Raw genomic sequence first — 14384 nt, 5'->3', positions numbered from 1 at the left:
TCAAGAGTTGAAAAATCTACACTTCCCGTGAGCGTTCATTCGAGTGTCTTGCGAGCAGCCGAAGGCGTCCACAAACGGCTGGAAGTGACGCAGCGGTAGATTGCAGAGGTCTCTAGAAGAGAGGCCATCCCCGCAGACGGCGTGGCAATAGCTAATGAAGAAAATTTGGTCGTCTTTGAACGTCTCCAGGTAGCGCAGTCTGAAGTCGGCCAGATTTCTCGGGTCATGGGCAACGGCGAGCTTGTAGGCAGCGAACGCGATCTCCAGAGCAACCACGGATGGGAACACCTACGACGCATCGGATGCAGAACGTGCTCTGATCAAACCATGAATTACATTAAAGATGCGATACAATAGAAGCGCTCAGGAATATCTAGCCAATGAAAATCATTCTAAGAGGCACTTGCAGGCTACTCAATATCCATAAGTCGAAAATAGTGAAAATGATAGATATTGTGTTACTCTTGAGTTAATTAAAGTATAGTCATGTCATAGTGATAGTTGTGTCAATGAAATAGTGTTTGTAATTGTGATAGTAGTAGTAAGTGACAGTTGCAGTTGGTGATAGTGATCAGAGTGGTAGTAAGTGATGACGATAGTGGCGATGACGCTAATTGTGATAATTATGAAGCTAGTGGCGATGTGAAGTTAGCCATAGTGATGGCGATGACCGATAGCTGGTGCTAGTAATGATAGTGATGCTGATGATAGCTGGTGATAATCATTATAGTGAAATCATAACATCATGAGTTTGAAAAAAAAAACGACAAAGCTTTCGCCTTTTCACTCTAAGCAGACTTAAGCAAAATCCTGACATTTTTTATTCTGGCTCGGCTCCCTCCAGCAGCGAGATGTTGAGATTACATAACAAAGAGGATGCAGAGGAATGGATGAGAAAAACATGGTTCGAAAAAAGTAATCCGCCGGTCTTGGCACCGCTCAGCTAGCCCTAGTCGACAAACTTAAATAACGAAAATACGTTCATTCTGTATTGCGCAAACCACGACTGAAAACTACCAAATCGTTGTAAAAGTACCAGATATTCATTGGAAAGACGTCATTTAATTGAATCAGCAATATTCTTTTTACCTTCTCGGACTTTCTTTAGAACTCATAAAACATTTGGAACATTTGCAAGAAAGCGCACAAAATGGCTTCTAATATTACCTCTATCACCTGCTCCCATAACATGCCCAACGCGTAATAAAATGAAGTGAAGACGTTTGGTTCGGCTTGTTGGGTTGAACGTCCCAAAGCAACTCAGGCTATGAGAGACGCCATAGTGGACGACTCCAGAAATTTCGACCACATGGGGTTCTTTAACGTGCACTGACATCGCACAGCACACAGGCGCCTTTGCTTTTCGCCTCCGTGGAAAAGCGGCCGCCGAGGCCCGGATTCGATCCCGCATCCTTGGGAACAGTAGTCGAGCGCCGTAATCACTGCGCCACCCCGGCGGGGCCTCTTTAACGAGCGCTTGTCATTCACGAAGAACGTTTATTTTTATCGAAATTTCACTATAGTGAAGTAAAGACTTCCAGCAATTTGCAGTTCTCTGTTCGCAATTTCTCAAGCTTCGGTGCGACTGCTGCCGCAACAGTGGCATCTTGCTATGAACAACAAACGGTTGCATTATGCCATTTAATCTTTCGCCTCATCGCATTATGCCCTGCATGAAATAGAATGCGCAGTTAGTCTCGCTGACACATTGAAAACCGCCTGAGCACAAAACCACCCCGGCGCTAATTCCTGCCTTTCATGTATTGCTTCGCATTATTTTCTTTAGTGACGTTCTGCCAAAACCGGGCCTGAAGTGACGTCGCATAGTATAAAACGCAACAAAAACGAGGTACACCCGGCGCCGAAAGTTTACATGGCGTTCAAGTTACAAAAATCGTAAATTTCGTCCCAATCATTGTACATTACTTGAAACGATCGAAGCTGTATGGCTCGCGTTTTAGGACTGGAACATCGGAGACTGCCTGTACATCTTGAACTATGTGCACCGCCTGTATGAATATCGAGTTTTTAAAAAGATATTCGTGTGCCTAGTAAACTTCCAAGATATGGGGACATTTTAAACTATCAAAAAAGAACCTAGTGCACTTATGTTTGTATCCACCTTGTCATACAGATCTATCTCTCTTACCGTCTGCAAAACGAACTCTCACACATCAACAGAGCCTTCAACGATACTGTGAACCCTGTACGACACCAAGAGACACACCTGCACCATTCGGTGTCCGGGGGGGTGGCGTTCGTCTCCGAGCGCGCATTCTGCCCTGTCGAGATAATCGGTCTGTTTCCACCAGCTCACGTTGACTCCGGTATCGTCCAGCCGGATGCCGCGAGGATCGAAACTGCTGGCCAGCAGCGCTGCCACGACCGTGCCCAGGCCCGCATAATTGACGGAGAACGTTCCGTTCAGGTAGTACAGTGGCGGGGCGACCGATCCCAGCGCCATGTCTGCGCGGTTGGCGATGTAGACGTAACTGGCGTACCGGTCGCTGGGGAACATGCGCCTGCCGTAGACGTCCATGAACTGCGACAGCTTGGAACGGAGAGCCCGGTAGGACCTCATGGCGCTCAGCAGATTGCTCATGAATCCCTGCGTCGCGCCGAAAGTGAGCCACTCACTGTTTATTAACGTTCAACACGAGTTGAGAGAGGTGTTCAGTGCTGAGACATTTTAATATTATACACAGTACGAAAAGAAGCCTTCGCGAAGCCATCTTTATACATGTAGTCAGAAACGATCGATTCTTCGAATGTGCACCAGGGGCTGGACGCTAGATCCAAACGGCATGTTCAAAGGCACATAACGTCAGACAAGCCCTATCGCAGTAAGGAACCGCAGTACAGTGACCAGTGAGGTTGTAAACGTTTCAAGTAGTTTGTAGCTCACAATATTCGTCGGTTGCATAGGACACACTTTCAGTGGCCTTAGGTGGCGCATGAACATAGGAACTGAAGGCGTTCCAGAATGCTGTTCTATACTTCGTCTCACAAGATATCTGCAGCACATGCAAAAGGCAGAGGAACCCTTGCAATTGCGGCCATAAGTGCCCTCCACCCCTGCGCATTATAATAGAGAATGGTGCTCCCACTGTCATCCCCACCAATTTCCTAATCCGGCTTATACATTCAAAGATATCGTAAATTACTACCAATCTAGCCACAGCCTTTACTCCCGCCCATGTAAAAGCCTTTCAAAGGCGGATGAGCGGCTCTTACTCCGCCGCTATACCAACACACTGCTGTGCCCGGCAGCTCTAAAACACTTCGACACTGCTTTCTCTGGCAGCTGCCCGCACTGTGGGGTGGTGTCCTCGGACATCTACCACATGGTGTGGGCCTGCCCCTCAAATCCGGCTATCCTCCCTCACCCCAACCCAACCCGGGAAGACTGAGAGGCGACCCTGCTCGGCTGCTCCGACCTGCAGGCCCAACGGGCCTTAGTCGGGCGAGCCCGAGCGGCGGCAGACGCCACTGGGGTCTCGGACTAGGGACCTACACCTAGTGTTTGTGAGGGTTGGCCCCTTCAGGGTAAGCTCATGCGTAACCTCTTGTATTTGTATCCTATATAAATGTTTTCCACCACCACCGCCAATTTGTGGGGCGAGAAGTGCGTAGAAGCACAATTGCTTATTGTAGTGCGCGTAATCCTGATTGGACCGGGGCGCCTCTGCCCTTCGCAGTGCTGCAAACATCTTGTGAGACGAAGTATAGAATGACGTTTCGTGGTTTATGGTTTATGGGTTTTAACGCCTCAATGCGACTCGGGCTATAAAAGACGCCGAAGTGGAGGGCTCTGCAGTTTGACCACCTGGAGTTTAACGTGCACTGACATCGCACAGCGCATGGGCGCCTAGCTTTTCGCCTCTATCGAAAAGCGATCGCGAAGGTCGGGATTCGATCCCGCATCCTTGCGCACAGTAGTCGAGCGCCCTAACCCCTGGGCCACCCTGGCGGTACAGAGTGACTTTTCAATTAGATCTCCAAAGATGAAACACAGGTACACCGTATCGACACTCATGCCTTCGAAGTATGTCGAGGCCAACCAGGCCTTTTTAAGATTTTAGTGGTTACTGGCTGCTCCCAATTGCAATACTGGTATATTCCTGTATTCATCAAGCTTTCTTCGCGAACATTGAATAACAGAAAATTACAAAATGCTGTCCAGTTCGCTTGAATGTACCTGAATTATCGCTCAGCTGAAATTAAAGGAAAAAACGCGTCTATTTGTATATTTTGAAGATTCTAAAGTTGACAACAAATAGGTACCGTAACTAGAGGTGGGCGAATATTCCTGATTTTCAAACAGCGAATCGATTATTCGAACAAATCAAACAGCGGATCATCAAAACTATTCGAAACTAATCAAATATATTTTCTCAAATTTACAAACATTTTTCGAATAATTCGCACGGGGTTCGAATGAGGCCTGCAGTATTTTGTCCCATAAATGTTCTAAAAGTAGACTTCCCATTAACATCACGTATCACCCTACCACGATCAGCATGCATGAGTACAACGTAAGGTATAAGGTCAGAGCAGCGGCATTCGCAATGATGCGGCAGGGCTCAGGCAAGTCAAGCGAACCCATGCGTTGATGTCCAACCCCGGCGGTGCACTCATACGTGGTTGCCACTCGTCTTATGTCTTGGGGTGTAGCTCTAGTTTATTCTCTCTCGTCGTCGATAGCAAACGCTATTTTAGAGCGCAGCTCTCTGGCGCCCGTTCGTGGCGTCGCCGTTGTCCCTCAGAACCAGCTCCGCAGTCGAGGCGGGTTTCGCGTGGGCATTGCTTTGTCGGCGCTATGAAAGAGGAACTAGGCTTCAACTCCATACCTCTAGCAGAGGTGAGGAGGGTGGCTGATCCTGGCCCTGATGGGGCTGGGACAGATAGGTCACCGCCGCAGCCTACCACCGAGTTTTTATCTGTTGTAGGCCGTCATTACACTCGCCACCGCTTCGGCGGTGGACGACGGTTGTTGCGGCGCGCGTCTTTATCTCCCTGTTCTTTTTCTTTCTTCTCTATTTTCTCTTGTTTCCGCACGAGGCAGCGGAGGTGACTCAGCTACACAGCCAGTAGCAGGCCCGTGCATTTCCTTTCCCTTCTTCTTACAGCCACAACAACAACAACAATACCTCTAGCACTGTACCTCAGTGCCGCCTGCCGTCGCTGGCGTTGAACAAGGGCTGTTTTTGTACGAATATTCGCAGAAGTAGCGAATGCTATTATGAGCATCATCTTATTCGTATTCCACTCGGTTCTATTCATTTTAGAGTTTAACTGAGTACGTTTGTAGCTGCATTGTTCACAATAGATTCGGTTAGCGAACTTACATTAGTCTTATTCAATTCGGTCTAGAAAAAGAACTATTCGTTCACCCCTTGTCATAAAATCCCCCAACGATACTTTCATGCACACTTAAAATACATTTTAAATTATAATTCAGTGAATCGTACGCTTAATAAAGTAGAATGCATAAGTTCCTTATAAGAAATGTTCCTCGCCCAAACTGTTCTTAATTCCATCCTTCAATATGCTCATATTAGTTTATAGAGACACCTTACATCAGAGTTAAACGATATTATAGGAATATAGTAAATACATACAATATACAGATACTGCGCCTTTCCCTTCCTGTGAACCAATGATTATTATTATTGAATTGTAAATGTTAGCAAATTACTTCGGATGGCGCTCGAGCAGCAGTCTTCACGTCTAGCATCTTCTTTTCAATCTTGAATGATGCGAAGATATTGATAAAACTCAATTTAAACAGCCTCGTTAACTTGCAATCATTTCCGACTATTTTAAAATATATTGTTTTATTTGCTCCAAGAAATTGAGAAACAACACAAGTGATGAACATATTCCTAAACAGCGTAGTGTTCGCCCCATCGAAATGACGCGGACATTTTGGACATCTATTACCCAGGAAGGCGTTTGCAAAGGTATGGTGAGCCGCCAATTTCTACCCTAAGGAGTTTCGGGTAACCCTGAACGATGACAGACATACTGGTGTCACAAAGCAACACTGCACAGTACACCATTAACACAAATCATGGCTAAATTACTAACACAAGTAAATGCAAGCACGTTTTTTCCCAAGCAGGGTTATGTATACGCTACCAAAATGCAGCCGGCCGTTGAAGTTAAAATAGTTAAAAATGCCCCTGTTGATCATTACCACGACAAACGGAATATGAAAAATACTGCAAGCTGAAATTGCAAAAACACCACCTTGTTTTCTTTGTGAATCGTACCTGCATCTTTTCTGCCGCAGCGTAGCCTTTGGCCAGCGTCTGGCGCCATTCCTCATCGAAAAGCTCGCTGGGCGGCAGCAGTGACATCGACAGGCGTTCTAGCTTGCGCAGTGCCACCTCCCGGGCCCCGGTGTTGATCCAGGAAGACTCGCGCAGCTTCCTGGCAACAGCCGATCTCAGCGTATGTTCGAAGTCATCCAGATGATGCCTGGCCTCTACAAGACCGAAGGTGCGAGTGAACTGCCCAGCCACGCTCAGCAAGCCGAACAGGGATTCGGCGTACTCGAAGCAGCCGTACTTGCGGGCTTTGATGGGGCTTTCGGCGAATACGAGATCGGGTTTGTTCGCAACAGCCCACAAGTGCGTCTGGATGAATATCCAGGCAAGGCCGATGACCAACAGGTGTTTGCTGTAAGCTTTCAGCAGCTTGTCCAGGTGAGTCAGCACGGCAGGGCCGTCGACCACAATCCAGTGCTCGCCAGTCCACGTGAACTGGCCCGAGAACTGTTTGTTGAGCAGCGCCAACCACATGCCGGGACCGATCGCGGAAGTCGTATTGTCGAGGGCACGCATCTTGAACCAGACCTGCCCAAAGAAAAGTGAGGCCAGCACCAAACGATCGAACACCCGCACCTAAAACACCGATCGGTTTACGATGTGAACAAAACATGACGTCATTCAGTTGTTCCTCGGTAACAGGGGGGCAGCAGAAGGAGAAATGGCTTCTTTTCTAGCTAACGAGTGCATTTTTTTACTAGTGCATTTACTAGCTAGATAGCGGTCCCCGTACATAAGAATCGCAGGCATGAGCGCTATCTATCAACCTCGGTGTTATTCTGTAACAGCTTCAGCCTTATTACTGATGCGTTCATCAGCCCCGCAACGAACATGCAGTACCTTGACCTTGTGACGCCGCTGCAGATGTCATGTATCCCTTACCTGTTCGGACTCGTCCGTGACAACGTTGAGCTTCGCAGCCACAATGGCTTCCTCCAGTTCCCACAATATCGTCGACGATATGTTGGACTCCGTCACTGCTAGCACCTGGTAGTATTTCTTCACGTAGATCTCGTACAGCGTTTGGTTCAAGGACCTGTGGACGCCCCTCTGCCAGACATAGCCCAGTTTGCCGCGGCTGAGTACCAGCGCTACTGCGAGGTCACTGGTGGTCTCGTTGATGGTGTGCCACGGTAGCTCCAGCACATGGACGTCAAAGAGAAAGTTGAGGTTCCAGTTGATGGCCAGGTCTAGCATCAGGTCCAGAGGGCCCACGCCACCGACGGTCGGCTGAGGTTCCTCTGGCCACCGCATGCCGCGTTGCCTGCGGAATTCCAGGAACTCTGCGAGGCTGCGTTCAATCTCGCTGCGCTTCTGGTCGACGCAGCTTTGGAACAGCAGCTCCGCACTGACCCGGGAACCTGGCACCTTTCCGTCCAAGTCTCTGGAGCCTACCTCGATGTACCTGCGGTGGTGTGCGATTTAGCACAGTGAGCCGCCAGATTTTTCTCCAGCCTCAAAGGAAAAAGAATGCAACAGCTTCCACAGACCTTATCATTGTAATTCTCACCGCCCTAAATGTGATTATCGAGACATCTTTAGTGACAAATGATGTTATGACTGCGGAGACGCAGATGTTTGAGCCTCGGGGAGAGTTCCCTATGATGTATAGGAAACTATGCCAACAGCTTCGCCAATTGCTCACCGAAAAAAAAAGACCCCTGATATGGAGAAAAAGCAAAAACCATTCACTTACTATACTGTTGAACTCACCACTACCTCACAGCGCGATAATGCATCTTGAGGAATCGCGCTGAACTTTTACGAATACAGCAGTAGAACGACACTGCTTACATTAAAGTTTAATAAAAAGGTGTTGAGATTTAAGCATGGCTAGAACCTAGTGATACGAGCGAGAGCTTTGAGAGTAGCCGCGCTATCCCTATTTATACCGCCTTTCAATCTGCTTTTTTTTTTTCATTTTATAAATACAGGAATGGAAACGCTCAGTATCTGTCACACTTTTCCTGTAGACACCTCACAACAAGGTGGCTGCCGGAGCAAACGGTGCCTCTGACGGACTCGTCTCACGTCGGCTCTGGGGTGTTCGGCTGTTTATGCCCTGAAAAGTGCTTCAAACTGTTTGTGAAGGTGTTCTTCACCATTTACACCCACTTTTCGAGACTTTAGAGCCAAATTTTTGTTGAAACTTCGACAATTGACAGAGCGACAGCTGCCTCGCTGTACCTCGTAGTAGGCTTGCCCTCGGCAGCGACTTAACGTTCTTAGCTAAGAGACCAAAGAACGTTGCTGCGCCTATGCTAGGCTAGGCCTAGCCTAACAGTGCTCCCATGGCTTCACCCAACTCCGAACTTGCCTGCCACAGCAAGGCGTACCAAGTCGCTGGAAGAGAAATCCTGCCCGAAGAATTCCTCACGGATCCGAGATGGACCAGGGCCCTCGCAGCCCGTAAACGGGCACAACCAACACTGCTCTTACTCCCGCCCGCCACCATGAGCTCACCTCCCAAGCCACCAGCCAGACCCGCCACACCGGCCCAGCCCAAGCAAGGCAACTGCAGCAAAAGAGAAGCTTGCTGCACAGAAAAAAGTCTTTCCCGCCATACCGTTCCGATTCAGTACCGAAAATAACTTCATGGTCTCGTCATGAATTGAATGAGGGTGTTGCATACAACCTCTGAGATCCGCGCATTTGAAAGCAGGCGATGAAGGCGACACATATGCATCTCGTCCTCTGGTATTTTCCAGCTTACGAAGGCACAGTTTTCAGAGTGAATTGCCTGTGTAGCGATCAAAACACGATAATCTACATCGATTACAGGCCAATTCAGTCAAAGAGTCTTCAACGTCTTTTATCCACAGGTTGTTGACCTAGATTATTCGGAAGCACGTATTACTCGAGCGCCTCGAGCGTTCGGAGGTTAAACCCGGCACACAATGTCATACTAAACCATGCCACACAAGCATCAACTGAAGACACGGCGGAGGATAGATGAAGTATTCTTCCACGGTCATTAACTCAAGTTATTTCATTGACCCCCTCTGTACGCTTCCTATCTCTTAACGTTACACCTAATATTTCCGTTCCGTAACTCTCTGCTTTGCCCTCAACTTACGTAGAACCCTTTTCGTTAGCCTCCATGTTTCAGCCCCTTAGGTGAGTACAGCTAAAATGTACTATTATTCTCGAGCGATACTGGTAAGCTGCTATAGTCATCATCAGTGATTACTTGCCAAATGCGCTCCATCCCAATCTTGTTCTCCTAGTTATTTTCCTTTCATTGTCTGGATGTGCGGTTACTACCTGTCCTAAATAGGCAAATTCGCCTACCAGTGCTTCGCTACCTATTGTAAGCTGTTGTTCCTTCCCGAGGCTGTTGAACATTACCTTAGTCTTCCGAATATTGATTTCCAGGGCTATACCTTTCTGCTTTTCCTGTCTAGGTCATCAATCATTCTTTGCAATTTCATCATCTAATCGCAGATTACTGAGGTATTCTTTATCGAACCTTGTCCTTAACCGTTCCCATTCCAAATCTCCGAATACTTCCTCTACGAACGCTGTGAATAGCACTGGGGAGTCATGTCTCCTTGTAACACCTATATTTATGGGAATTTTGTAGCTTTCTTTATATAGAACCATGGTTGCTGTGCAGCCACTGTAGATATCTTCCAGCACTTTCACACACGGTTTCGTCTACATCCTGATTTTGCAATGACTACATGGCATTATGAGGTTCTATTGAGTTCAATATTTTTTTTTCGTAATCAATGACTGCTATGTATAAGGGCTGGTTATATTCCGAGCATTTTCCTATCACCTGGATGATGGTATGGATATGATCAATAGCAGAGTATTCTTTACGTGAGTCTGCTTGATCCTTTGGATTACTGAAGTCTAAGGTTTCCCTGATTCTTTTAGTGATTACTTTAGTAAATATCTCCTACCTAATAACCTACATTCTACATGACATTCTGGTCGAAATCAGGAAGAAGTATGCATGGGCAGGGCATGTAGTGCGAAGGGAGGATAACCGATGATCTCAAAGGGTAACAAGTTGGATTCCAAGGGAAAGATTGCGTAGCAGGGGATAGCAGAAAGTCAGGTGCACAGATGATGTTGGTCGAGTTCGAACCCGAACGCCGGCGGCTGCGTTTCGATGGAGACAAAATGAAGAGGCGCACGTTCATGTGCTATGCCACGGCCGCTCGATGGTGGTGGTGGTGACAAACGTTTATTCATTTCAAAAGGGTGGATGTAGGGGAGCCCTTACAGATACTGGGTGGGGTCCCTAGTACGGGACCCCAGTGGCGTCGGCCGCTGCCCGGGCGCGCTCGACCAAGGCGTTTTGGGCCTGCAGGTCATAGCAGCCGAGCAGGGTCGCCTCCCAGTCCTCCCGAGTGGGGTTGGGGTGAGGAGGAATAGCTGGGTTGGATGGGCAAGTCCACACCATGTGGTAGATGTCCGAAGACTTCTCCGCACAGTGCGGACAACTGCCCGTGAAGGAGGGATTAAAATGTTTTAGTGCTGCCGGGCACAGCAGAGTGTTGGTATACAGACGGAGTAGAAACCGCTCTTCCGTCTTAGATAGACCTTTACTCGGGCGAGAGTAAAGGCTATGACAAGATTGATAGTAAAGAACAATGTCTTTAAAAGAGTACGCGGGTTCGAATTCGAGATCCTGATCTAGGGGGTCGAGATGGGAAGCCCGGAAAGAGAGCGCGCAGCCGACGGCGTCGGCTGCCTCATTCCCTTCGAGACCCATATGAGCAGGAGCCGATACTATTTTCCGGTAAGCGGGGTCCCCGGTATAGGTGCAATTTTGAAGTAGTCGGTAGGCTAAGTATGGTGCCCAGCCTTGCTCGACGTTCCGACAGGCCCCTCGCGAGTCGGAGATAATTGTTTTAGAATCAGTGTGAGTAGCTGCCAGCGCAATGGCGACCTCCTCCGCGTGGGTTATGTCACGGGCGCGAAATGTAAGCCCGTTAACAGTTTTGGACTGGTGGACCACTGCGGCCGTGTACCATCCCCCATGGTGGGGGCCGGAGGCGTCCACGTAGTAAATGCCGGGTTTCGACCCATAATGGCGGCCCAGGGCTTCCGCCCGCGCCAGATGCCGGCCATTGTGGTCCTCACGTGTCATGTTTTTAGGAAGAGGGCGTACGTGGAGGGCGCATCTCCACTCGAAAGGGAGGCGTACACGATCTTCCATAAGGGTGGTATGTTGGATGTGTAGCCGGGCAAGGAGGCGGCGACCCGACAGTGTTTTAGAAAGACGTGTGTATTGGTTGGTTAAGTGAGCCTCTCGGATCTCCCGGAGCGTATTCACCATGCCCAGGCCCAGTAGACGCTGGTTGGAGGTGTTCACGGGGAGATCGAGGGCACTTTTAAACATTTTGCGCAGGACGACTTCGAGTGCATCCTCGTCTTGTTTCCGAAGGTGGAAGCGCACGCTATCGAGCGGCCGTGGCTATGCGATGTCATTACACGTTAAAGATCCATAGGTGGTCGAAATTGCTCCGCAGCCCTACTTTCACTCCAACCTTCTTCCCTTCCTTAATTACGGCGTGATTCAGGCGTCCACGTATAAAGTGTGACAGATACTTCGCATTTCCTTGTCTTGTTAGAAGGAAGGGAGGATGCATAGGTGCAGTCCTCCTGTGAAGGCAGACCTCAACCCGCGACCAATCAATCATATGGCAACCCCGGGCAAGGCCTCCTGCAACAAGATGGAGGGAGTTTCGTTTCGGTGAGCGGGTTTTGCTCAGCCAAAGGGCTCATGCAATCTTGTTTATTCCCGCCGGGGCGGGGTCGCAGTGCCAGTGCACCCCGTCCGCGCCACAACGGCAGGCTAAAGCCTGACGCGAGCAAATCTTCTAGTATCTCACTTCGATTTTTCGAAGTTCCTTGAAAATTATTATCGGGTGTCCTCACTCTTCATATAACTTTTTCTTGCCAAAGTGATGTTTCTCGCGTTTAATTGGGACCACAGCCCATTCCTATTTTTTTCACTTCGAGGAGACAGGGTGTCTTCACGCTGAAGGTTGCTCGGCATCTCGCGATCCAGATTTGATCATTTATTCCGACGAGAGCCAGGATTAACTGCGTTCGTGCCTGGCTGGGCAGCGGATTGAGGGTTGAGACAGTGCACAATGGTATTCTTGGTAACTCTAACAGCTCTTTCAGGCGATCCAGAAGTGAGGTAGGGAGGATACACCCAATGAGAATGTGTTCCGCGGTCTCGCGCACTCCACAAAAAGGGCATGCTTCCATTGATCCAAAGACTGCCGATACAAAAGTTCGGCAGCAGATCGGTAAAATGCCGCGAATGTAGCACCACATGAATGATGCGCGGCGCGCATCCAGGAAATGCGCGGAGATGTAATGACACATAGGACTCTCGGCAAATATTAGATCTCTCTGCAGATGGTCCCATATATGATGGGGTCAGTAGTTCTAGTACTGTCTTCATCTGCGCACACTGATGCTCTTCCGTTGACTTCTTTCTCAGCAGTAGAGAATCCTGCGCAGCCATACGATACAAGGCGAGCGGCGTCCCAGCGCGAGGGGAGTTATGCGACAGGGGCTCCCGGGTAAAAGCTGTGAGCTTGGTTGACAGGAAGTAGGTGGCAAACATGGCTTTCTGTCGTATGTCGCAATATTTGGCTCATGCTGTCCATCTGACGTGCAACGCTCTGGTTAGGGTAGTGAGATCTGGAATGCCGAGGCCTCCCCCATGTCTTGGCTGGCGGACGACAGGACGCCTAACTTTCGGGCGCCCTGCCACAGGAATCGGAAAATCGCTCTGCCCAGGATCACTTTTGTACTTGCGAGCATGTCCAGGCTGTTAACAGCGAAGCTAATTAGTGTGATACGGAGGACACGAATGAAAGTTGTCTGTGCTGTGAGAGGGCAACGTAATGAGCTCAACTCCATGGCCTTCTTGACGAGTTTGTATTCGGTTTCTTCCAAGTCGTTAAGGAGGACCCGTTATGGTCAAATAAGTACCCAAACATCCTAGTTCCTCGTACTGATGGAGTGTCCACTACTGCGGAGGGGCTGCTGTTCAGGTGCCTGGAGAACCTTTTGCACTTGTTTAGGCGCGCCCCATTCGCAGTGAAGTAGCTAATGGCAATCTTCTGAACCGGCTCCGCTGAGTACGCGTTTCGGAACATTATTGTCACATAGCGTAGCCGAAGATGGGCAGACTTTGTGAGTCGATTGGGAGCTTGATTTTTGTGCCTAAAGGGTCTGTGGTAAGGTGTTACAGCAGCTCTAACCCTAGTGTACAGAGTAACGGGGAAAGCGGGCACCCCTGCCTTACGCCCCGCCCGACCACGAAGTGTTCATAGACTCGCTCCCTGAATGATCACTGCCGAACGCAGATCTGTGTACAGAGCTCGCACCATGAGAACATGTAATTTGTCGATTCTGGATTGGTGCACTGGTTGAATAGGTATTCATGGAACAGCCTATCAAATGCCTTCTCTTGGTCTAGGGATAGCAAGATGCCTTCGAGGTTGAACGATCGCAGCCAAGTTATGATGCCTTTCAGCGCAAGGCCATGTAGTTCCATAGATCGACCGGGCACACAGCAAGCCTGGTGTGGCCCGACACTGTTAGAGAAGGCGGATGTCAGGTGTGATGACTGACTTTTTTATTGAACCTGGTAGTCTGTCTTCCATTCTGTGAGGTCCGTGGCTCTATTGATATCTTTGCAGAGTACGGTCAAAAGTCCCTCGTTCGTTTCGGGGCTGAGCTTGCTTTCCTCCAGCAGGGCGTTCAATAAATTGGTGAAGGGCTTTTTCCAGAGCGACCAGAACAAAAAAAAAAAAAGGGTGGTAGGCCATCGGTTCCTGGGTCCCTGTTCAACGTCATAGATTTAAGTGCTGCATGCGGTTCCTCGTCGGTGAGCCATTTCGCGTCAGGGGCTTTTCTTTCGGGCTATCGAGGAGGAAAGACCCCACATTGCAGGGTTCAGCGATATATAGTTCTTGGAAGAAGCTGCGCGCTTTCTTCGTCACGTCTTCTGGGGAGGTTGTTGTAATGCCAGACATGGAGTCGTGTACCGCCGTCAGCGTGTCACTTTTA

At 49.0% G+C, this 14384-nt stretch overlaps 1 protein-coding gene across 1 annotated transcript in view; it reads right to left on the bottom strand.

Annotated features, from left to right (window-relative positions):
• Positions 1–14384, bottom strand: part of LOC146207862 (neprilysin-11-like) — a 29491-nt gene continuing 15107 nt past the window's right edge. The window contains exons 4-7 of the mRNA XM_084577705.1: positions 7215–7737; positions 6276–6860; positions 2228–2608; positions 1–288 (exon numbers count right to left, since the gene is read on the bottom strand). Coding sequence (XP_084433831.1) covers positions 1–288; positions 2228–2608; positions 6276–6860; positions 7215–7737 — 1777 coding nt within the window. The remainder of the gene's footprint in view (positions 289–2227; positions 2609–6275; positions 6861–7214; positions 7738–14384) is intronic.

The sequence above is a fragment of the Amblyomma maculatum genome, chromosome 1 (assembly GCF_055883805.1).
Source record: "Amblyomma maculatum isolate TAMU_Amacu chromosome 1, ASM5588380v1, whole genome shotgun sequence".
Classification (NCBI taxonomy): domain Eukaryota; kingdom Metazoa; phylum Arthropoda; class Arachnida; order Ixodida; family Ixodidae; genus Amblyomma; species Amblyomma maculatum.
Note: the sequence above shows the minus strand (reverse complement) of the source record. Positions and strands in the feature narration are given on the sequence as shown.